The sequence below is a fragment of the Bubalus kerabau genome, chromosome 1 (assembly GCF_029407905.1).
Source record: "Bubalus kerabau isolate K-KA32 ecotype Philippines breed swamp buffalo chromosome 1, PCC_UOA_SB_1v2, whole genome shotgun sequence".
Lineage (NCBI taxonomy): Eukaryota > Metazoa > Chordata > Mammalia > Artiodactyla > Bovidae > Bubalus > Bubalus kerabau.
The window spans coordinates 208,040,970-208,066,446 of record NC_073624.1 but is presented as its reverse complement, the minus strand read 5'-3'; the positions used below and the strand labels follow the sequence as shown (position 1 = coordinate 208,066,446).

At 45.5% G+C, this 25,477-nt stretch overlaps 1 protein-coding gene across 6 annotated transcripts; it reads left to right on the top strand.

Moving 5' to 3' along the window:
• Window positions 1–412: 412 nt before the first annotated feature.
• On the top strand, window positions 413–25,470 carry PHYKPL (5-phosphohydroxy-L-lysine phospho-lyase). Of its 6 annotated transcripts, XM_055551667.1 has the most exons (13): window positions 413–486; window positions 1,305–1,423; window positions 2,717–2,876; window positions 5,577–5,651; window positions 6,258–6,345; window positions 6,423–6,539; window positions 8,029–8,111; window positions 8,364–8,589; window positions 21,667–21,821; window positions 22,222–22,311; window positions 24,014–24,144; window positions 24,712–24,790; window positions 25,223–25,470. In XM_055551667.1, exons 1-12 carry the CDS (start codon window positions 428–430, stop codon window positions 24,759–24,761), a joined length of 1,353 nt encoding a protein of 450 aa, XP_055407642.1. In that variant the 5' UTR covers window positions 413–427; the 3' UTR covers window positions 24,762–24,790; window positions 25,223–25,470. The 6 variants fall into 6 exon arrangements, with proteins under 6 accessions (XP_055407642.1, XP_055407635.1, XP_055407628.1 ...); XM_055551660.1 differs by lacking the exons at window positions 24,712–24,790; window positions 25,223–25,470 and having other exon boundaries at window positions 22,919–24,100; XM_055551653.1 differs by lacking the exons at window positions 24,014–24,144; window positions 24,712–24,790; window positions 25,223–25,470 and having other exon boundaries at window positions 22,222–22,613.
• The last annotated feature ends 7 nt before the right edge of the window (window positions 25,471–25,477 follow it).

Below are 25,477 nucleotides of genomic sequence, written 5' to 3'. Positions count from 1 at the left end.
CAGGGACTGAGCCTGAGGCTCCAGGTGAAGCCTCCCGAAGCTCAGAGCCCCGTCGGGTGCAGGAGCAGCGGCGGGGTCACTAGGGTACACTTCCCGAGGAAGGAAACCACAGAGGTCGGGAGGGCGAGGTCAGTGATTTGGTGTTTTGTCCGGAAACCAGAGCTGGGGCAACACTAGGCAAGGCGAGCACAAACCCGGCTTCCGCTCGGCACTGTCTATGGAACTTCGCTGGGGTGAGGAACCCACCAGACTCTAGCCAAATTAATTAAGGAACAAACTCCTAATAGACCACCTGGGGGCGGGGCCGCGGAGCAAACAGGAGCCCCGAGTCGCGCTTTGCGATGGGCGGGGCCCGCTGCTGGGGCGTGGCCTTGGGCGGAGCCCGGACGCTCAGCCCAGCGTTTCCGAGCGACTGCCCGCGAGCGCTATGGCGGCTGATCAGCGTGGGAAGGCCGCGACTCTGACCCTGAGGCGGCGGCTGCTCAGGTACAGAGACAGCGGCGTGGGGGCGGCGCGTACGATGTACGCACGTCCGGCGCGGAGCTTGCAGACCTCAGCTCCGCCGGGTCTCGTCCAGCTCCCGAGCCTACGGCCCCTGAGACCCTGCGGCGTTCAGCCTGTGGCAGGCGGTCGCTTCCTGCGCCTCCACCGCAGCGTCTTATCCACCCTCGCAGCTGCAGCCGGGCGCCTGGGAAGACCTCCCCCAGTGGTGGCCCGCTCTCCGGACCTGGGGCCGGCCAGACAGTGACCCAGGAAGGGATTAAAAGTCCAGACGAAAGGTCGGGGTAGGGGAAGTCGGCTCACAGGCAGCCTTAGAGAAAGTCTACCCTTGACCTGTGTCTGAGGGGTTCTTGGTGGGACGTGGAGCGTGAGGCAGCCTTGGTCTAGAGCTTGGGCCTGGCCCCCAGCAGAGCAGCAGGCTTGGCAAGCAAGGACGGTTAGGGCCGAGAGCCAGCCCTTTTCACACTCCCAGCAAAGAGACACTGCCCTAGGGAGCCCGTGGGTCTGGAGCAGCCACCTTTTTCCAGGACCCAAGGGACTCTGGGCACATTCATTCAGATATGTTGAAGCCACATAGTCTTCAAATGACTTAAACAATTTAAGTTTTAGCAACTTCTTAACCCATCCTTCACCTTTCCAGCCACCTGTGGAGTGGGGGAACTGGAGGCAGGGACACAACACCTTGCACTTCAAGCTTTTGTCCTTTCCAGAAACTGGGAAGATGTTGGGGGAGGCCTGTGATGGGTGGATTTCTTCCTTCAGATCTTCAGACATGGCTGTCCATTTGTTGCCTGTCCCTACAGCAATTCCTGCAGACTCTTTTTTCCTGAGGATCCTATTAAGATTGTCCGGGGCCGAGGGCAGTACATGTATGATGAACAGGGGGCAGAATACATCGATTGCATCAACAATGTGGCTCACGGTAGGTATGATACTTCAGGATGGGGCAGGAGAGGATGCCAAGACAGAACCTAGTTCAGGGGTCATCTTCAGGTTGCAGAGAGGTGCAGGGAACTCAGGTTCAACTTAGCCAGCATCCATGTGCAGAGGAGGCCCAGTCTTTTTATGGAAACTGTGGAAACATCCAAACACTAGCTGTGCTAAAATGCTTACCTGGTGGCCCAGATGGTAAAAAGTCTGTTTGCAGTGCAGGAGACCCGGGTTCAATCCCTGGGTCGGGAGGATCCCCTGAAAGAGGAAATAGCAACCTACTCCAGTATCCTTGCCTGGGAAATCCCATGGATGGAGGAGCCTGGTGGGCCACAGTCCATGGGGTCACAAAGAGTCAGGCATGACTGAGTGACTTAACACCACTAAAGCTGTGCTAAACCAGCAGGAGTCAGACACCTACGTCTAGTGGTTCAGTTCCACTTGGAACTGATGGTGAGCTCAGAGAACAGCAGTCAGCCTAGCCATGATCAGCAACCCAGCAGGACCCTGGCCAGGCCCTGGCAGTCGCAGCAAGGCTTTAGCCCTGGTAACCATCTCAGGTCCTGGACGAGGAAACTTAAGTAGGAATTCAGTTAACCAGATGAGGCCACCAGAGCTGGTGGAAGGAAAGGGAGTCCAGTGACCCAGTAGGGAAATTGGAAGTTAGTAGAGCTGAAAGCAGGGGCTTTAGTTTCAGGCTTCCTGGGTTCATATCCCTGTCCTCCACTTACTCCCTCTGTGTTCTTGGGCAAGCTTCAGTCTCTGTTCGGTTTGCTCATTTGCAGAATGGACATGATGATACGAGGTACACACCTCCAGACGTTTGGAGGAGTTAATTCATGTAACTTGCTTTGAGTGTGCCTGACACTTGGCAAGCCACCAGTCATCTTCATTCTCTGGTTATAATCCTTGGCTGTTGGCAGTCATTACCTCCAGCCTCCCTAACTGGTAATGTCAAGCAGACACCCCAATGCCATCTTCATCCCCCAAATCCCACCCCCCCATCTTTGTCAAGAACAAGGCCTCAAGAAGCTTACTTAATAACATGGGTCTTCTAGATCAGGTTTCTGCCGGAAAACTTGGCCTTCTGCCAGAATCTCAGGGACTCCTTTCTAGGGCTTCCTTTTGAGACTGGCACCTCTGTCTTCAGACTCCCGTCTTTGCTCTGTACTTCTCCCACCATAACTGCATTTCCTCTAGTTGGGTTTACAGATTGGGGCTGGGGGAGGCCTGGAGGGATTGGCTGATCGGAGCCAGCCGTATGATAGAGGTGGCCCTCTTGCAGTTGGGCACTGCCACCCTCTCGTGGTCCAAGCAGCACACGAACAGAACCAGGTGCTCAACACCAACAGCCGATACCTGCATGACAACATTGTGGATTACGCGCAGAGGCTGTCAGAGACCCTGCCAGAGAAGCTCTGTGTGTTTTATTTCCTGAATTCTGGGTAAGTGCACTATGGTATGGCCAGCCCCCAGTAAAAGGATGAGGCAGCAGTTTGCTCACATGGGCAAAGCATAGTGTAACCGACTGAGTTTGGGGAGAGGCAGCCCTCAGTGTGCTGGCACTCAGGCTTCCCAGCTGTAGGCCCTGCTGCTTCTCTGTCAGATCCAGTTTCCTGTTCTCTTTGTAAGGGGTGCCATTACCTCCCTTGTAGGATTGTTGTTGGGGCTTACCAAGGTAATATGTACCTTTGTCTGCTTTAAGACTATAGGGGCATAGTGCTGGGAGCTACAGCCAAAATCCCAGCTCCATAAGGAATAGAAACATCCAAGATTCTTCAAAGAAATACAAAATAACAAAGAGGAGTCTTGGTCTAGAGGAAAAGTACAGAGAATAGTGAGGCATAGCAGCCGTGGGGGGCGGGGCCTGGCCTCTTCTGTGAAGGTTGGGGAAGACTTCCCTGAAGAAGTGATGTTAGGCCAAGCAGTGACTAGGGGCTAGCTGGATGAGGAGGAAGAAAGGTTGCTGCCAGCTCCATTTGCAGTATTCTTGTCAAGGTTGGTCATCACACAGACAGCCTGTGCAAAGGCCCTGTGGCAGGATGAGTATTTGCACCCCAGCACAGTTGAACTGAAAGACAGCCCTTGAGGGAGGGCAGAGCGTGGGAGAAGACACTGGGGAGGGTGGCAGGGCCCATCACTCAGGGCTTCTTTAGTCAAGTAAGATTCTTGTTTATCCCAAGAGCATTGGGAAACCATCAGAGGGCTTTAATCAGGTAAGTGATGTCACCAGGACTGGAGGAGACCAAGAATGGACACCATTAGGCACCAGTTTAGTGACTGGGTGACAGGAGATACTACGCTGGGAGTAGCGGTTGCGGCCGAAATGGCAGGTGAAGGCATGTACACAGGACCAACCCAGTGTGCCCTGGAGAGAAGAGTACAGAGAATAATGAGGCATAGGAGTGGGGAGACCTGGTCTCTGCTGCCCTTGTCCTCCCATGTCTCTCAGTAATACTGATAGTTACCACTCTCTGGAAATGCTTTCTGGTCTTGCTTCCAGAACATTTCATGCTTCTGGTTTTCTGCCAGCTTCTGGCCACTCCTCTGTCTCCTTTGCCAATTCCTCCCCTTCCATTCCTCAGGGCTGATCTTCTCTAAGCCCCTCTCCCTTCCTGATCTCATCCATTCCTGTGTATTATATATTGTCCACATGCTGCTGACTCCCACATTTGTGTCTTAGACCCACATGTTCCCAGTGTGTTTCTGCCTCGAGGTTCTAACCACCCACTTGACTCTGGAACATGTGTAACATCACCTGTCCAACAGACACAAGAGTTGACCAACTTCGCTAACACCTGGCATGGGACCGTGGCATTGGCTCTCCCTGACATTCCCAGGCAGCTGCCCCAGACCTTCCCAAGAAGGCCGGCTGTCCCTCACCACCACCACCACCCCTCTCTCTCTCCTGGCAAATGACGGAGGCATGTGCACCTCTGCTCAAGTTAGCAGCGTGCCCTCCTTCCAGTCCTGCATTAAGCCTGTCCCGTCTGTCTGCACGTTGTCTCCTAACTCCATTCCGTCTTTCTCCATCTACGTGGCCACCACCTGCTCTCATCTTTGTGTCCTTCTTCTAGTTCTCCTCACTGGCACCTGAATTGCTTTCTACTCCATTAGATACACAGAGAGGCTTCTCCTCATATGGGAGCTGAATCATGTCCCTTCTCTGATTAAAACTTTACAGTGGCTTCATCTGGCACTGAGAAGAAAACCCAGGCTCCTTCTGCAGCCCTTCCTGTCTTCCCCACGTCCTCTCTCAGGCTTCTCCTGGCCTTCTTTGTCATCTTGTGGTTTTCTGAGCTCTTTTCCTTCACAAGGTCTTTGTGTGCTGCTCACTCTGCTTAGGAACTTTACCCTCAAGACTCTACAGGTATGACCTTAGTCAGCTCTGGCTGCCATAGCAAAACACTGCTAACAAGGTGGCTTAAAGAGAAATGCATTGTCTCATAGTTCTGGAAGTCATAATCAAAGATCCAGGTGCTGGCAGGTTTGGTTTCTTTGAGGCCTCTCTCCTTGATTGCAGGTGGCAACCTTCTCGCTGTCTTCACATGATTGGGAAAAGGCCATGTTTCCAATCATGCACAATCCTTGATGTCTCTCTGCGTGTCCAAATGTCTTCTTATAAAGATACCAGTCATACTGGTTTAGGGCCACACAGATGGCCTCATATTAAGTTAATCGCCTCTTGAAAGGCCCTCTCTCCAAATACAATCACATTCTGAGATATTAGGAGTTAGGGCTTCAACACATGAATTTTGGGGGACATGATTCAAGCCCCTAACACCCCTTATCAAAGGTAGAGCCCCTTCTAGTTCTTGACATCCTATGTCCATTGTAGCACTTACCAAATGATCGTTCTGTCTTCGTTTTTGGGCTTCCATGACACATACTAGAACGTAAGTTCCAGGAGGGCCAGGGCCTGCCTGTTTTCTTAATATTTTTGCCCCCAGCTCCTAGCACATTGAAGGCATTTGATACATATTTATTGAATGAATAAGTGAATGACTAACAAATGGTGTCCTAAGAATCTTCTTGCTGCTAGAAGGGTTCCTCCATTCCCCTCCAGGTTTCTCTGTAGGAAGCAGTTATCCAGGAGGGAAAGCCCTGAACAGCTGCTCAAGAAGTATTCACCTTTTCTGTCATAGGTCAGAAGCCAACGACCTGGCCCTGAGGCTGGCACGCCAGTACACAGGACACTGGGATGTGGTGGTATTAGATCAGTAAGTGCCATTTCCAGAAGCACGGGCCTGCCGTTTATTGGGAATCAGTGAGGCTCTGACTTTAGGTGCCTTGGGCAGGAAAGATGAGAGGCCTGGGCCCGCAGAGGATCACGAGGACCTGGCCACAAAGACACCCCCATGCGGATACCCAGTGTCTCTTTCCCTCGGCATCTCTTCCATTATGGCAGCTTCTGGGAAACAGAGAATGCTTTATAAGGTGGTGAGAATTGGTCCCACATTTTAGGTATTAAAACTGAAACTCCCAGTCTATTGAGTATCTGCTATGTGCAAGACCCAGGCACAGGGTTAGAGCATTATCACATTTAAAATCACAACCACAAGAGAGAAAGAGCCCCCTGCCCCAACTTTACAGCGGAGAGAACTGAACCCAGAGACTCTTAACAGTTAGCCACCATTACATAGCTAATGAGTGGCCTTGTAGGAAGGCTTGCTGACTCCAAGACCTGTGCTCACTCCTGGCCCCAGGACTTGGGGGCTGTGTCAGAAAGCTTGGTCTTGCCTGACTGTTTCCTGAGATGGATGGACAGTTGTCAAGGCCAGGCCAGGAAGTACGAGCCTAAGTCCCCTCTCCTTTCTCCTCCCCAGTGCTTATCACGGTCATCTGAGCTCCCTGATTGACATCAGCCCCTACAAGTTCCGGGACCTGGATGGGCAGAAGGAGTGGGTCCACGTGGTATGCGCTGCTCAAGTGGGCAACAGGTCGGTGCTTGCACCCCAGCCTGGATGACGTGGCACTGTCCCTCCCCGCAGGCACCTCTCCCAGATACCTACCGGGGCCCCTACCGGGAAGACCACCCCAATCCAGCTGTGGCCTACGCCAGTGAGGTGAAACGTGTGGTCAGCAGCGCACAGGAGAAGGGCAGGAAGGTAACCACATCCATGCAGGACTGGTCCAGCAAGCTGCAAATGTTGCTTGCCCTGGACTGGATCTTGGGACCCTGAGAGAAATTGGAACCAGGGCCTGCCCTTTGGGAATTTAGGAGGGGGGTTAATTGTTCAGTTGAGAGTTTAGGTAGAGATATATCCTGGACATTGCTAGAGTCCAGGGGTCCAGGCTGGACTGGTTTGAGTGTGAAGGTGGGCCTGTCAGGGGAGAAGCGGGTACTGACTAATTTTAGTAATAGAAGGTAAGGAGGCATTAGCCACTCAAGGCAGGGTAGGAGGTAGACAAGGAAAGGCATCTTCAACAGCCCAGTGGCCTGTACAGAAACCATGTGACTGCAGAGTCAGGCTGTGCAGGCAGAAGATAAACCTAGAGAGGCAGGTGGGACTGTAGGTCAGAGGACTGCAAGTGCCCTTCTAGCTGAGGGGCCAGAGGCTATGCGGGACCTTTACAGAGTTTTAAGAGAGAAGGTAATGGGACCAGGGGATGCACTTGAATGGTGTCAGTCTGACATGGTGCCCTGCAAAGGCCCTGTTGGCCTGAGCAGTGGGGAGACGAGAGATTGTCTTACCCTGGAAGAGCAGTAGCCACAGCAACAGTAGAAGGGAGGCAGCTAGCAATTGGTGTGAAGGCTCTCTAGAAGACTTTGCGGAAAGAGTGGCAACTGAACACAGGATATACAGAAAAGACCGGCCAAAAAGGTTGGCAGAATCAGAGCTGGGAGGCTTGGCTTACGCATTTCAGATGCTCTGCACCTACTTGTATTAAATCAAGTAGATTATAAGAGATTACTCTGAATGTTAGCATGGGTGGGTAACCAGTTTCCCACCCCACTGGTCCTTTCTTTATCCCAGCAGTAGCCTCTGAAATGGCTCCAAGGCAGAGCAGAGTTTGGAAGTCACTGCTGTAAGCAAAAGGGTCAGTGATGAGTTTTAAATAGGACAATGATGAGCTCAGTGTCTGGGTTGAGGCATTACCCTGGTGGCCAGTGAAAGATGGCCTGGAAGAGATGTCCAGTTAGAGAGCAGCTGCAGGAGGGCAAGGCAGAAACTAGCAGATCTGCCCAGGAGAGGAAAGGAGGGTACAAAGATGTTACAGGGATAATAGTCAGAAGCTGTGCCAGCTGATGGGTGAAGAAGGAGGCTGGATCAAGGATGGGGCCAGATTTCTGTCCTAATTAGGAGGAATGGGATTCACCATATGCAGGGAGGGAAGGAAGAGGTTTATGGTGGAGAAGTCAGTGAATTTCATCTGGAACACACTAAGTACAGGGGGTCTTACTTCCAGGTGGTAAGAATTGATTTGAGGCCTGAAAAAACCACATCGCAAATATTCAGATCCGATGTGGAGCCCAAAGTGGGGGCACGGTGATAACAGTAACTCATGTTTGGAGCCAGCACTGAGCCAGCATCAGCAGGATGCACCAGCTTGCCACTCAGCCCCACCACAGTGCCACTCCCTTCTCCTCCACAGATTGCAGCGTTCTTTGCTGAATCTCTGCCCAGTGTGGGAGGGCAGATCATTCCCCCTGCTGGCTACTTCCCAGAAGTGGCAGGGTGAGTAGGTGGGAGAGGCTGCCTGAGGGTGGGGTCTGCCAGCCTTGCTTCCGAATTCCAACCTCAGCCTGGCCTATTTGCCAGAGTTGTCAAAGTCCCTGAAGAAATAGTGGCTCCCAAAAGGCCAGATACCTGCCTCAGGACCCCACCTTAATTTTGGCAACACCAGGATTCAGAGTCCCAGGACATCTCAGCTCCTGGTTTGCTCCCTCTCACCACAGTCTCCCATCAGCCGTGTGTCCTCTGCCACAGGCACATCCGCAGGGCCGGAGGGGTCTTTGTTGCAGACGAGATTCAAGTGGGCTTTGGCCGAGTAGGCAAGCACTTCTGGGCCTTCCAGCTGCAGGGGGAAGACTTCGTCCCCGACATTGTCACCATGGGCAAGTCCATAGGCAATGGCCACCCTGTAGCCTGCGTGGCCACAACACAAGCTGTGGCAAGGGCATTTGAAGCCACCGGCGTCGAGTACTTCAACACGGTGAGTAAAACCTCCAGACCAGGAAGCACCATGGTAGCTTCTGTGCAAACAAACTCACTGCTACTCAATAATTTTTTGGTAAATATAATTATTTTTTCATCAATATTAATAGATATAACCCATATAAACAAAACCTTTTCAGCTTCCTCACAAATTTGGGGGAGTATAAAAGGTTCTAAGACCAAAAGTGAGAACCATTGCATTATCATTCAATTCTAGTTTTTTCAAATCTTTTTATTAACTTCTGACTTAGTACCACTTTTTCTTTTGATACTTTTTCTGTAAAATATGGTGAGGTGATTTGGTATTTGATTGTTCTACATGTCCTTAGGAAATTGTGGGTTCTCTAAATGTTGTTTGCCAGACTCTCTGGATATCTCTTGGGTCACACTTGTTAATTATGTTGTTCGAATCTTTTATATTCTTGCTGGATTTTTTTTTTCTACTTAATCTATTAATAATTAAGGATTATTTAAATATCACACTATGATGAAAAATGATCAACTTTTTCTCATAATACTATTAATTTTTACTTCAGATATTATGAAGCTATTAAGTGTGTGTGTGTATTTTTAGGAGGTGTCATGCCACTTGGCTTGAGGGATCTTGGTCCCTCTACCCAGCATTGAACCTGTGCCATTAGCAGTGAGAGCACAGAGCCCTAACCACTGGACTGCCAGGGAATTCCCAGTATATGTGTATTTTTGTTTTTGTATGTTCATTGGGAATTGAATCTTTTTCTTGATTGAGTTATAATTGACATTTGTTTCAGGTGTACAACATAATGGTTCAGTACTTGTATGAAAGTCGTGAAAGTGTTAGTCACTGATGTCTAACTCTTTGCAACCCCATGGACTGTAGCCCTCCAGGCTCCTCTGTCCATGGAATTCTCCAGGCAAGAATACTGGAGTGGGTAGCCATTCCCTTCTCCAGGGGATCTTCCCGACCCAGGAATCAAACCGGGGTCTCCTGCATTGCAGACAGATTCTTGACCAGCTGAGCTACCAGGGAAGTCCATTGTACAGGCATTACCACTGTCTTAGTTTTCGTTATTATACATTTTCAATCACCCCCCAAAGCATCCCCATACCCATTAGCAGTCACTCCCCATTGCCTTCTCTCTATAAGTCCTGGCAATCACTAACTTTCTTTCTGTCTCCGTAGATTTGCCTGTTCTTGACATTTCACATAAGTGGAGTCACACAATATGTGACTTTTTCTGTCTGACTTCTGTCACATAGCACAATATTTTCAAGGTCCATCCATTGTCGTAGCATGAATCAGTTCTTCATTCCTTTTTTTGAATGAATAATGTTTCATTATATGAGCATATCATGTTTCATTTATCTGTTCTTCAGTTAACATTTTAACTATTTCCCTTCCTTGGTTATTATGAGTAATACTGCAGTTGACCATTCAGGATGTTTTGGTATGGACATACGTTTTCAACTCTTTGGAGCATATACCTATGAATGAAATTGCTGGGTCACATGGCAACTCTAAGTTTAACTTTCCAAGGAATGACAGACTTTTTCCAAGCAGCTATACCACTTTACATGCAATTTATGAGGGTTCCAATTTTTCTGTATATTCTTCAGCATTTATTTTCTATCTTTTATCATAGCCATACTAGTGAGTGTGAAGTGGTATATTAATGTGATTTGCATTTGCCTGATGGCCAGTGGTGTTGAGAATCTTCTTATGTGCCTATTGGCCATACACACACACACACACACACACATACACACTCCAATGTATATGACATATATATTCCAATATGTTGTTGTTCTTGTTCAGTTGCTAAGTTGTGTCCAACTCTTTGTGACCCCAAGGGCTGCAGCATGCCAGGCTCTTCTGTCCTCTACTCTGTCCCAGAGTTTGCTCAAATTCATTTCCATTGAGTTGGTAATGCCGCCTAACCACCTCATTCTCTACCACCCACTTTTCCTTTGGCCTACTATCTTTCCCAGCATCAGGTCTTTTCCAGTGAGTAGACTCTTCACATGAGGTGTCTAAAATATTGGAGCTTCAGTTTCAGCATCAGTCTTTCCAATGAGTATTCAGGGTTGATTTCCTTTAGGATTGACTGGTTTGATCTCCTTGCAGTCCAGAGGACTCTCAAGAGTCTTCTTCAGCACCACAATTCAGAAGCATCAGTTCCTTAGCACTCAGCCTTCTTTATGGTCCCAGCTCTCACAGCCATATATGACTACTGGAAAAACCATAGCTTTGACTACAGATCTTTGTCAGCCAAGTGATGTCTCTGGTTTTTAATATGCTGTCCAGGTTTGTCATAGCTGTCTTTCCAAGAAGCAAGTATCATTTCATTTCATGGCTGTGGTCACAGTCTGCAGTGATTTTGGAGCCCAAGAAAATAAATCTGTCACTGCTTCCACTTTTTCCCCTTCTATTGCCATGAAGTGATGGGACCACATGCCATGATCTTAATTTTTTAAATGCTGAGTTTCAAGCCAGCTTTTTCACTCTCCTTTTTCACCCTCATCAAGAGGTTGTTTATTCCTCTTCACTTTCTCCAATTAGAGTGGTATCATCTTCATATCTGAGATTGTTGGTATTTCCCCTGGCAGTCTTGATTCCAGCTTGTGATTTATCCAACCCAGCATTTCTCTTGATGTACTCTGCATATAAGTTAAATAAACACGGTGACAAGATACAGCCTTGATGTATTCCTTTCCTAATTTTGAACCAGTCTGTTGTTCCATGTCTGGCTTTAATTGTTTCTTCTTGACCTGTATACAGGTTTCTCAGGAGACAAGTAAAGTACTCTGGTATTCCTATTTCTTTAAGAATTTTCCAGTTTGTTGTGGTCTACACAGTCAAAGGTTTTAGAGTAGTCAATGAAACAAAAGTAGATGTTTTTCTGGAATTCCCTTGCTTTCTCTATGATCCAACAAATATAGGCAGTTTGATCTCTGGTTCTTCTGCCTCTTTGAAACCCAGCTTGTACATCTGGAAGTTCTCGGTTCACATATTGCTGAAGCCTAGCCTAAAGGATTCTGAGCATAAGTTTGCTAGCATGTGAAATGAGCACAGTTGTTTAGTAATTTGAACATTCTTTTGCATTGCCTTTCTTTGGGATTAGAATGAAAAGTGACCTTTTCCAGTCCTGTGGCCACTGCTGAGTTTTCCAAATTTGCTGACATATTGAATGCAGCACTTGAACAACTTTGTCTTTTAGGATTTGAAATAGCTCAGCTGGAGTTCTGTCACCTCCACTAGCTTTTCTCATAGTAATATTCCTAAGGCCCACTTGACTTCATACTCCAAAATGTCCAGCTCTAGGTGAGTGACCACACCATCATGATTATCTGGGTCATTAAGACCTTTTTTGTACAGTTCTTCTGTATATTCTTGCCACCTCTTCTTAATCTTGTCTGCTTCTGTTAGATCCTTACTGTTTCTGTCGTTTATCATGCCTGTCCTTGCGTGAATGTTCCCTTGATGTCTCCAGTTTTCTTGGAGAGATCTCTAGTCTTTTCCATTCTATTGTTGTCCTCTGCTTCTTTGCATTGTTCATTTAAGAAGGCCTTCTTATCTCTCCTTGCTATTCTCTGCAACTCTGCCTTCAGTTGAGTGTATCTTTCCCTTTTTCCTTTGCCTTTCGCTTCTCTTTCCTCAGCTATGTGCAAAGCCTCCTCAGTCAACCACTTTGCCTTCTTGCATTTCTTTTTCTTGGAATGGTTTTGGTCACTGCCTCCTGTACAATGTTACAAACATACATCCATAGTTCTTCAGGCACTCTGTCTACCAGATCTAATCCTTTGAACCTATTCATTACCTCTACTGTATAATCATAAGGGATTTTTTTTTAGGTCATACCTGAATGGCCTAGTGGTTTTTCCCTACATTCTTCAACTTAAACCTGAATTTTGCAATAAGGAGTTGATGATCTGAGCTACAGTTAGCTTCAGGTCTTGTTTTTGCTGACTGTATAGAGCTTCTCCATCTTTGGCTGCAAAGAACATAATCAGTCTGATTTCAGAGACTGAGTCATCTCTTGGGTTGTTCGAAAAGGGTGTTTCCTATGACCAGCATGTTCTTTTGACAAAACTCTGTTAGCCTTTGCCCAGCTTCATTTTGTACTCCAAGGCCAACCTTGCCTGTTATTCCAGGTATCTCTTGACTTCCTACTTTAGCACTCCAATCTCTTATGATGAAAAGTACATCTTTTTTTGGTGTTAGTGCTAGAAGCTGTTGTAGGTCAACTGGTCAACCTCTTTGGCATCAGTGGTTGGGCACAGACTTGAATTACTGTGATGTTGAATGATTTGCCTTGGAAACAAACCAGGATCATTCTCTTGTTTTTGAGATTACACTCAAGTACTGCATTTCAGACTCTCTGGTTGACTATGAGGGCTACTCTGTTTCTTCTAAGGGATTCTTGCCCATAATAGTAGATATAATGGTCCTCTGAATTAAATTTGCCCATTCTCATCCATTTTAGTTCACTGATTGCTGAAATGTCAACATTCATTCTTCCCATCTCCTGCTTGACCATGTCCAATTTACCTTGATTCATGGACCTAACATTCCAGGTTCCTATGCAATATCATTCTTTATAGCATCGGACTACTTTCACCACCAGAAACATCCACGACTGAGTGTCGTCTCCACTTTGGCGCAGCTGCTTCACTCTTTCTGAAACTATTAGTAATTGCCCTCTGCTCTTCCCCAGTAACATATTGGACACCTTCCAGCCTGGGGGCCTCATCTTCCAGTGTCATATCTTTTTGCCTTTTCATACTGTTCATGAGGTTCTCATGGCAAGAATACTGGAGTGGGTTGCCATTTTCTCCTCCAGTGGACCACGTTTTGTCAGAACTGTTCACTATGACCCATCTGTCTTGGGTGGCCTTACAAGGTGTGGGGCCATAGCTTTATTGAGTTACACAAGCCCCTTTGCCATGACAAGGATGTGATTCATGAAGGAGATTCCAATATATATGACATATATATATATTTGAAATAATATATCCTTTTCTTTTTTTTTTGCTGAGTTTTAAGAGTTCTTTATGTATCCTAAATACTGGATTCTTATCAAACATAAAATTTTTCTCCCTTTGAGTTGTCTTCTTTTGAAGCACAAAAGTTTTTAATTTTGATGAAGTCCAGTTTATTTTTTCTCTGGTTGCTTGTACTTTGGAGTCATAGCTAACAAACCATTACCTAATCAAAGATCAGGAGGATTTACACCTGTATTTTCCTCTAAGAATTCTCTAGTTTTAGTTCTTATATTTAGGTCTTAGATCCACTTTGAGCTAATTTTCAGATGGTATGAGCTGGAGTTACTCGACTTGGCATCCAGTTGTCCCAATACCTTTTTGCTGAAAAGACTATTCTTTGTTATATCTTACCCCAGTAAGTGGTCTTAGCACCCTTGTCAGGAATCAATCAATCATAAATATATGGATTTAATGGTTTCTTTATAAACTTTCAGTTCTGTTCTATTGATCTGTATATCTACCCTCTTGCCAGTTGCACACAGTCTAGACTACTATACTTTGTAGTATGTTTTAAAATCAAGAACTGTTAGTCCTCCAGTCTTTGTTCTTCTTTTTGAAGATTGTTTTGTCTGTTCTGGGTCCCTTGCATTTCATTGTGAATTTTAAGAATCAGCCTGTCAGTTTCCATCAAAAAAGCAGCTTGGAGTTTGATAAGCAATTGCATTGAAGCTGTAGATCAATTTGGAGAGTATTGCCATCTTAGCAGTATTAACGGAGAAGGCAATGGCACCCCACTCCAGTACTCTTGCCTGGAAAATCCCATGGACAGAGGAGCCTGGTAGGCTACAGTCCATGGGGTCGCTAAGAGTCAGACATGACTGAGCGACTTCACTTTCACTTTTCACTTTCATGCATTGGAGAAGGAAATGGCAACCTACTCCAGTGTTCTTGCCTGGAGAATCCCAGGGACAGGGGAGCCTGGTGGGCTGCCGTCTATGGGGTCGCACAGAGTCGGACACGACTGATGTGACTTAGCAGCAGCAGCAGCAGTATTAAGTCTTCTAATCTGTAAACATATCTGTCCATTTATGTAGGTCTTTGATTTTTTTCAATGATGTTCATAATTTTCTTCATAAAATGATGAAAAAAAATTTTTGGCTGCACTACACAGCATGCAGGATCTTAGTTCCCTGACCTGATATCAAACCTGCACCCCCTGTAGTGGAAGCTGGTGTCTTAACCACTGGATTGCAGGGAACTCCCTGTAAAAGCCTTGAACTACTTTTATTAAATTTACTCCTAAGTATTATATTGGAGAAGGCAATGGCACCCCACTCCAGTACTCTTGCCTGGAAAATCCCATGGATGGAGGAGCCTGATAGGCTGCAGTCCATGGGGTCACTAAGAGTCGGACACAACTGAGCGACTTCACTTCACTTTTCACTTTCATGCATTGGAGGAGGAAATGGCAACCCACTCCAGTGTTCTTGCCTGGAGAATCCCAGGGACGGGGGAGCCTGGTGGGCTGCCGTCTATGGGTCACACAGAGTCGGACACGACTGAAGCGACTTAGCAGTAGCAGCAGCAAGTATTATATTATTTTTCATGGCTTAATAAATGGAATTGTTTTCTTCATCTTACTTTAAGATTCTTCATTTATGGTATATAGAAATATAGATGATTTTTGGATATCAATCTTGTATCATGCAACCTTACTGAATGCATTTATTAGTTCTAATAGTTTTTTACAGATTCTTTAGAATTTTCTATGTACAAAGTCATGTCATTTGTGAATAGAAATAGTTTACTTGTACCTTTCCATTCTGAATGCCTTTAATTTCTTTTTCTTGCCTAACTGCCCTAGAATCTCCAGTATAATGTTGACTAGAAGTAGCAAGGGTAGACATCTTGTCTTGTTCCTAATCTTAGGGAAATACGTTCAGTCTTTCACCATTGGGTATAATATCAGCTGTGAGTTTTTCCTAGAAGCATTTTATCAGGTTGAAGAAGAATTTTTTTCCTAATTTGCTGAGAGCTTTTATAATGAAAGGCTGTTTGTTTGTTTGCTTTGCTCTGTTGGGTCTTGGTTGTGACCCACAGGCTCTTCTAGGGCGCAGGCTTCTCTCTAGTTGCAGAGTGCAGGCTCCAGAGCATACAGGCTTAGTAGTTGGGACACACACGCTTAGTTGCCCTGCAGCATGTGAGATCTTAGTTCCCCAACCAGGAACCAAATCCACGCCCCCTGTTTTGGAGGGCAAATTCTTAACCCCTGAACCACCAGGGAAATCTGGAAAAGCTGTTGGGTTTCGTAAAATTCTCTTTCTTCATTTATTGTAATGATCGTGTGATTTTTTTTGTCCTTCATCTTATTAATATGGTTAATATTTACATTCCTGAGATTAAGCCCACATGATCATGGTATAATCCTTTTTATATGTTGCCAGATTCAGTTTGTTCTTATATTTTTGGAGGATTTTATATCTAGTTCTTAAGAGATATTGATCTATAGTTTTCTTGGGATATCTTTGTCTGGTTTTGGTATCAGAGTAACACTGGTTTCAAAAAATGAGGCAGGAAGTGGTCATGCCTCTTCTGTCTTCTGGAAGACTTTCTGAAAGATTGGTGGTAATTCTTTAAACATTTTAATAGAATTCACCAGTTGCTTTGTGGGATTTTTTAAATTACTGATTAGTTGCTTTTACTCGCTTCAGGTCTGTTCAGATTTTCTATTTCTCAAAGCAGTGTTAATACTCTTTATCTTTCTGGGAATTTGTCTATTTCATTGAAGTTATCTAGCTTGTTGACATATGTTCATATTATTCCCTATACTCCTTTTTACTTGTATAAGATTGGCAGTGGTATATCCTTTTTCATTCCTGATCTTCATAATTTGACTCATTATTATCTTGGTCAGTCTAACTGATCTCTGTCAATTTTGTTGATTTTCTCAAGGAATCAGTTTTTGTTTTTTGGGGGGTTTTTTTTCTGTTGTTTTTCTGTATTTCTGTTTATTTCCACTATATAGCTTTATGATTTTCTTTCTTTTTGCTTTGGGTTTAGTTTGCTCTTCTCTTTTATATTTTCTTAAAGTGAAAGTAGTATTCATTTGAGTTTTTTTAACAAAAGTATTTACAGATACCAAGTTTTCTCTAAGCAGTACTTTTATTGCATCCCATGAATTTAGGTATGTTGTGTTTTCCTTTATCTCTAAATATGTCCTAATCTTCTTTATGACTTCTTTGACCCATTGTTTCAGTTAATTTCTACATATTTTTTAGTTTTTCATTGTTCTTTGTTTCTAGTTTTATTCTGCTGTGGTGAGAAAAGATACATTCTAGGATTTCAGACTTTTAAAATATATCAACACTTGTTTTATGGCCTAATATATATAGTCTATCATGGAGAATGTTCCATGTGCACTTGAGAAGAGTATTTATGCTGCTTTTTTGAAGTGGAGTGTTCTGTATATATCCATTAAATCTAATTGGCTTATAGTGTTGTTCAGGCTTATTTCCTGGTTCATCTTCTGTCTAGTTTATTATTGAAAATGAGAGACTGAACTCCCAACTATTTTTGTTGAGTTCTATATTTCTCCTTTCAGTTCAGTTTTTATGTATTTGGGGGCTCTATTGTTAAGTACATAACTCTTTTATCATTATAAAATGTTTTTCTATGTTGCTAATAGCATTTTTAATCTTGCAAGTCTTTTATGTCGGATATTACAATAGCCACCCCAACTCTCTTTCTGTTTGCATGGCATACATTCACTCTCTCACTTTCAACCTACTTGTGGATTTGAGTTACTGTCTGATGTCCTTTCACTGAAGAAATACTGTTAGTATTTCATGTAAAGTAGATCTGCTGCTGACAAACTTTTTCAGTTTTTGCTTCTCTAGAATTATCTTAGTTTCTCCTTTATCTTTTTTTGAAATTTTTTTCCCACACCACGTGGCTTGTGGGATGTAGGCTGTTACTTTCCCTACAGGGATTGAACTCAGGCCCTTGGCAGTGAGAACGTGGACTCCTAACCATGGGACCGCCAGAGAATTCCCATCTCCTTTATATTTGATGGATACTTTTACTTTATATAAAATTCTGGACTGACAGTATTTTTCTTTCATCACTTTGAATAGGTCATCCCACTGACTTCTAGGTTTTAGGGTTTCCAAGGGGCTTCCCTGGTAGCTCGGTGGTAAAGAATCTGCTTGCCAATGCAGGAGACGCAAGTTTGATCCCTGGGTTGAGACCCCTGGAGAAGGAAATGGCAAGCCACTCCAGTATTCTTGCCTGAGAAATCTCATGGACAGAGGAATCTGATGGGCTACAGTCCATGGAGTCACAAGAGTCGGACGTGACTTTGCGACTAAAAAACAACAATGGTGAGGAATCAGCTATTAATCTTGCTGAGGATCTCTTGTACGAAATGAGTTGCTTCTCGATAATTTCAATATTCTTTTTTCTTTTTTGAGGTATAATTAACATAGAACATCATATTAGTTTCAGGTGTACCATATGATTCAACATTTGTGTATGTTGCAAGATGATAACCACAGTAAGTCTACTTGACATCCCTCACCAAAAAGTTAGTGTTTTTGCCTTGTAATGAGAACTTTTAAGGTCTGTTCTCTTAGCAGCTCTCAAGTATACAGTACAGTATTACTTATTTGTCTGCTGCCTGTTTGCTTGTTTTGGCCACACCACGGGCATGTGTGATCTTAGTTCCCCAACCAGGGATCAAACCTGTGCCCCTTGCAGTGAAAGTGCAGAGGTCCCCGGTATTAACTATAGTCACCATGCTGTACATTACATCCCTGTGATTTATGTATTTTATAACCCATTTCACCCACCCTCTTTGCTTTTGTTTTTCACTAGTTTGGTTATGTTGTGTCTAGGTATGGAATATTCTACTTGGAGTTCATTGAGTTCCTTGGATGTTTAAATAGTTGTTGGGGTTCGGTTTTTGGGGGTTTTTTTAGTCAAATTTAGTAAGTTTTTTTTACCATTGTTTCTTCAGATATTCTTTTTGCTCCTTTCTCTCTCTCCTCTCCTTCTGGGATTCCCCTTTGCGTATGTTGGAATGTTTGTGTCCCACGGGTCTCTGAGGCTCTGTTCATTTTCTTATCATTCTTTTTTCTTTCTGATTTTCAAACCTGACATATCTTCAAGTTTACTGATTCTTTCATCTGCCTGATCACATCTGCTGTTGACCTCTTAGTGAATTTTTCATTTCAGTTACTATGCTTTTCTATTGACTTTTTTATAAATTCAATTTATTGATATTCCAAATTTGGCAGGACACTATATTCATGCTTAGCTTTTTAGTTCTTTAGATACGATTTCCTCTAGTGTTTAAGCATATCTATAACATCTGATTTAAAGTCTTTGTCTAAAAAAAGAAAAAGTCTTTGTCTAATGAGGCCATCATTGAGCTTCCTCTAGAACAGTTTCTATTGATTCTACCTGCCCCACCACTACCACTGCCCCATATATGGACCATGCTTTCATGATTCACAATTTTCTGTTGAAAATTAGATATTTAAAATAATATAATGTAGAAATCATTTTTCCTCCTCATGGTTTGTTGTTGTTTGTATATTGCCTTTTCTAAACTAGTTCTGTAAAGTCTGTGTTGTCATGCATGACCACTGTAGTCTCTGCTTGGTTAGATTTGTGATCATCTAATGACTAGACAGACATCTCCTTACATTGCTGAAACCAAGAGTTGTGTCAGTCTTTGACAAGGGGCCCTATGTGTGTGTTGGTACATGCCTTCAGCACTCAGCCAAGCAGTTGACAACTCTGCCTTAGCCTTTATTTCCTTCTTCTGTGAACCCTCAAGTTAGCTGGTGGTGAGAGCTTAGAGCTTTCCCAGGCTTCCTGAACATGCACATAGCGTGGGGTGTGAACGTATCCCTACACATCTGCATGGCTTTCTAAATGCCCAGGGAAAAGCCCAGGGCTTTTTTCATTTTTCTTCTTTTGCTCCCCTGTGGTGATCTTTGGAAAAAGACCTATCTGTTACGCTAGTTCAGCATGTTGACCAGGCCACAATTCTAAACCAAAGATGCTGCGGGTAGGGACTTCGCTGGCAGTCTGGTGCTTAAGACTTCACCTTCCAATGCATGGGCTTGATCTCTGGTCAGGGAGCTAGGATCCCAGATGCTCCTAGGCCAGAAAACCAAAACATAAAACAGAAGCAATACTGTAAAAAATTCAATAAAGACTTTAAAATTGTCCACATCAAAAAAAAAAAAAAAAAACAATGACACTATGAGTGGAACATACCACCTTGTAATGAGTTCACAGTTGGTAATAATATACAATTAGTAACCTCAATTCATCTCCTGTGTCCATTCCACATATAATTTGTTGTGGCATTATCAGAAAGCTGCCTCATAGCAGACTCACCTAGGAAGGTTTTTATGATCTCAGGTATGAGAGTCCGCATACAGATTTCCAGGATGGTCTACAGCATACCACTACATAACCATTAGAATAGCTGCAATTAAAATGCCACAATTCCAAATGTTTTTGAGGATGTGGAGTTCCTGGGATTTCACAGACTCATGGTACAAGTGTAATATGGTACACAACCACTTGGGGAAAGTTTCACATTTTTTATAAAGTTAAATGTACATTTATCAAGCAGTCTAGCAGTTCCATTCCTAGGTATTTACCTAAGAGAAATGAAACCATATGTTAACAAAAAGACTTTATTATAAATTGATAACAGTTTTATTCATAAATAGACAGAAATCAAAATAAGCTGAGTCTATCAATAGGAATTTGGATAAACAAATTGTAGTATGTCTATACAATGGAATACTATACAGCCATAAAATGAACCATCTACCAATACACATATTATGGATAAGTTTTTAAAAACATTGAGCAAAAGCTAAGCACAAAAGTGTTCATATTTTGTGATTCTATTCATATAACATTCCAGAAAAGGCAAAGCTGTGGTGAGAAAGCAGGTCAGTGGTTACCTGGGCCATAGTGGAGGGGGCACAAGGAAGTTTGGAGAATGGTGGAAATGGTTTATATCTTCATGGTAGTGGAATTTCCACAAGTATATACATTTGTCATATGAGTCGGACACAACTGAGCAACTAAGCATAGATTTGTCAAGTCACACTGAACTATATACACTTAAAATATATGCAGTTTATTGTATGTGTGTGCCAAGTTGCTTCAGTCGTGTCCGACTCTTTGTGACCCTATGGACTATAGCCCGCCAGGCCCTTCTGTTCATGGAATTCTCCAGGCAAGAATACTGGAGTGCATTGCCGGGCCCTCCTCCAGGGGATCTCCCTAACTCAGGGATCTTACGTCTCCTGCATTGGCAGGTGGGTCCTTTACCACTAGCACCACCTGGGTATGTATACTATACCTCAGTAAAGGTTCTAAGACACACTTAAAAAAAAAAAAAAAAAAGATGGTCTGTAGGCGGTTCCCTAGCCAGGTAGGCTAGGTTTAAGTCAGACATAACATATTTTTATGTGAAGTCCCTTCTTTTAAGACATTAATACCTAATTCAAAACCTTTAATTATGCTACACAAGCCAAACAAAATGAATCCTCAGGCTCCATTTGGCTCACAGGCAGCCAGCTTGTGGTCTGCGCCCTAAAATCTACCTTGAGCTCAGCCAGTAAAGCTGTGAGCTAAAACTATACAGAGTGACTTTTCCTGGGTGTGGCTCTGGCATGTTGCTTTTGACTCTCCTTGAAAGAGGTGATGGGTGGTACAATGAAGTGGGTCTGGGTCCAGTCCACAAGATGGGATCCAGAAGCCTTTTGACAAAAACCAGCTCTTTGGGAATGCCCAGAACACCCTCTCTTCTGATTTTTGCATCTTCCTGGGGATTCTTCTGCATCCCTGGCTTTCTTACTGGATCCCTGCTAATGCATCTCCATTAGTACCTGGAAAGGCGGGGACGATCCATGGGAGCCTCAAGAGAACCCCATCTGCTGCCCAGAACACTTGAGTCATTGGTTCATGCCTAGTCTCACCTGCCTTTGGAATGTGTGTGGCAGTTCTGCTGCCCCTCACACTCCCTGGGGCATGGCCCACTCTGCTGGGCACCTGAACTGCCCTTTGTCCCCTGGCTCAGTTTGGGGGCAGCCCAGTGTCCTGTGCTGTGGGGCTGGCCGTCCTGGATGTCTTGGAGAAGGAGCAGCTGCAGGCTCATGCAGCCTGTGTGGGCAGCTTCCTGATGGAGCTCCTTGGACAGCAGAAAGCCAAACATCCCATTCTTGGGGACATCAGGTGAGGCTAAAAACAGTAGTCATTATCTGCCAGGGGCCTGGTATGGTTCCTTCATTCACCTTGTCACCCCCACCTGGGATGGTGGCAACTTATCTCCACAGAGGAGGAACTGAAGCACCTATAGGTGCTGTTGCCCAAGATGGCACCTGGTGGGAGGTGGGGTGGTGAAGCCAGAATCAGACTTTACTCTGTCTACACTGAGGGTTCCTCCCTATCACATTTAGTTCCTGGAACTGGCCACCCTCTGAGGGTTCCTACAACTCTCAGCCTCCCTGGGAGGTAGAGGTGTGAGCCCTGGTCAGCTTTCTGACAGGGGATTGGCTGACACCCAAGCAGAGGGTGAAAGCAAGGACCTCGATCCCTCAAGCCTTGTCTCCTGCAATGTCACCTTCTGCTCCAGGGGTGTTGGGCTATTCATTGGTGTGGATCTGATCAAAGATGAGGCCACAAGAATGCCAGCAACCGAAGAGGCTGACTACGTGGTGTCCAGGTATTTTTTTCTTGAAACAAGTTGCCTTTGTAGTGTCTACTGCTCTGACTGGGAAAGAGCTCCCCGCTTGCCTCTCCTTTTTGACCCACGCCCCCAGACATGCTGGGCCCACAGAGTGCAGGTCATTCCCAGCCTGAGCAGCCACTTCAAACAAGGCAATACCAAAGCTGCTGGAGCTCTCAGACACAGGCAGCCACAAGCCTGCATTTCACAGCCCCAGGCTGCCTGAGAAGCAGCTTCTCCAGAGCCACAGCTGGGACTGTGGCAGAAGCAGACTCCCTGTTCCTAGAGGTTTTCAGATAGACTCCTGCTCCTCATCTGGGGGGGGGGGGGGGGGGGTTGGGTGGGGTGTCTGAGGACTCGGCATCTCAAGACTCAGCCCTCACCCCAGCCCTGGCTTGCATGTCCACTTGAGCCCCAGGACCCTTCCCCTTCTTGTTTAGGTATTCCCTTTTTTCTTCCATTCTTCACTCCTACCCACTTCCCCCACCTTGCAAAACCCATCTAGTGTTTGATGTGTATTCTTACTCAAGTTGTAAAATGTGCATCCTCGTTTTGAATCATACAAACTGTACTGATGTAAAAACCTCTCCACATGGTTTTGGAGGCTGACCCCTCCTGCATGGCCGCCCAGCCCCTGCCTCCTTTCTGCTGAAGCACATCCATCAGCTTGCCCACCAGTTCTCGCAAGGAGCCTCAGGATTCAGGAATTGAGAATGATCTCTGGGAAAGAGGGAGCCAGCTCTGCAGCCAAGCCTGACTGCCTCCATCTTGCAACTACCCCTCTCTGCACCCTACCCCCCCAGCCCCGTGTCGTTTCTCCAGTTGAGTGAAACAACCCTGCTAGGAGCCAGAGCTGGATTTGAAGTCAGAACCTGGGCTTTCTAGCATGGCTGTTGTCAGTGCCAGGAAGACCAGGATGGGATAAGGGAGCTAGAGGCAGGCTGAGGACACTGTTCCTGACAAGACTTACATAAAAGTAATAAATGTAAAAAATGAGAGCAGGGGGTCAGAGAATGTAAATACAGTCACATCAGACCTCTTCTGTGAGAGGCCAAAATACCTTCCTGGGTTAAAAGTATAAATGTGGACTATTAAAAGTTATTACTAGGTACCAGTGATAATGCTGAAGAGAGTAAAGTCATCTTCCAAAAAGAACTGGAAATGAAAACTGGATAGTCCAGTCTGGAGTTATACAAGATAATCTGGGGGCAGGGTAGAGACAGAGGTGGCAGGAGTTACTGAAGCTAGGCTACATGAATTCACTGCACTATTTGTGAATGCTGGACCCTTCCTATAAGAAAAAGTAAACCACGCATGACATAAACCATACATCGAAATGGAAAACGCAGGGAACCTTGACATCCACGTTGTAGCCCTGTGGCCATTCTGTTTGGCTTACGCTGGGCCTCTAGGGATGGATGGAGCAAGACCCCTGCTCTGGGGGCGGGGAGGGGTGGCAGCAGCCTCAGGGCCAGGGCACCTCACATGGGGTGCTGTGCTTGTCTTTGATGCTGGGCCATAAAGTTGGGCAGGAATCTGGGTGGGGGTTGGCCAGTGCTGTTCTTTTGGTGGTAGGTGGCTTATGGTGGGTTCTGAGAGCAGTATGGCTGCCAATACCAGGCTGAGAAAAGTCTGGAAGATCTGTATGAAGTGCCCTTGGCCGGTGGGCAGCAGGCCCTGCTGTGTCCTACCTTCACAGGCTTAAGGAGAACTACATTTTGTTGAGCACCGACGGGCCTGGGAGGAATGTCCTGAAGTTTAAGCCCCCGATGTGTTTCAGCTTGGACAACGCACGACACGTGGTAGCAAAGCTAGATGCCATCCTGACAGGTGAGCCTGAAGCCACAGCCTCCCAGTATGCCCAGGGACAGGGGTCTAATAGCTGAGCCAGGTGTCCTCTGAGCAGTGCAAGGAGTGGGGAGCTGAAGTTGAAGTGGAGGCCTGTTCCTGCCTGTTTCCCCCAAAACTCGGAGCCCTGGGCAGGCACCAGTGTAGCATGCAGGACAAGGGAAAGCAGGGCTGGGCCTGTCAGAACCACAGTGGGAGATTTCCATTATATCTTATAGCTTCTTATACCCTCATAACTTCCCTGAGACAGGTGGCAGCAGCTTTGCTTTTCAGTTGCTAAGTGGCTAAAATGAGGTATGCATTCAGGACAGATTCAACGCAAAATCCCTTTCCACATTGCTAATCATTTAGGAAAGTCAAGGTCTCCCCTGTAGACTCCCCTACAGCCCAGCGACAACCACCCCACCATCCCTGACCAAATTACTTTCTACTGTACTGCCCCCAGGTCTCCCTAGTAGAGACATCTGGAGGTGGAACAGGACCTGCTGGGAGAAGGGAATGTATTTTTGAAGGTGGACCATTTTGAGTGGTCCTGTGGTTATTTTTCAGACATGGAAGCCAAAGTGAGAAGTTGTGAGACCCTGAGGCTCCACTCCTGAGGCAGCCCTGCTGAGAGGTGTCTCTCTAGGTAAGTGGCCTTGCTTCTTGTTCCCAGAAGACCCAGAACTGGCTTCCTTAGCATCCATCGGCAGCTTCTATGTTTGTTCCAAGTGGTGGACCTTTCCCACAGGTTAATTTCAACACTGGGAGGCTCTGGGTGCCTTCAGCTCCACATCCCTCACCCCTGAAAATCTTGAGTCCTTAAGTTTGCATTTGATAGCTATTTCCTTCCCCAGCCAGTTCCTCTATAAGATACAGAACTTTTGCGAGGCTTTATCCACCCTGGCCCCAGACAAGTGCTGCATCTTAAAACCAGCTATCTTAGGTCTCAAGTCACTAGACTTGGCGCTTCAGCCAAGCCAGCAAATACCACTGCCAGATGGGGCTGTTACATGACAACCAGGAGGGACACTGTTGCTCAGATCCAGCTGGTCCTTTGTGTATCCCCTCTTGTCTTTAGGTTTCACAGCTTCGCTGGGATAGAATCCCATTTTCAATGGCAAGTCAAGACAGGTGTTCCAGGGTGCTCCAGATTCCAACTGGCCTGGGCCAGCATCCCCATTGAGGGTGGTAATCCTCACTGTACTGTCTTCATCTCCTTGAACAACTGCCTCAAACCTCTGCCACTCCACTTTCTTTAAAGCTGCACAAGTCCTAAGCAGGGCCAAGTCATTAAAGGAAACTAACCAAAGATGAAGACAGTGTGTGGTTATGC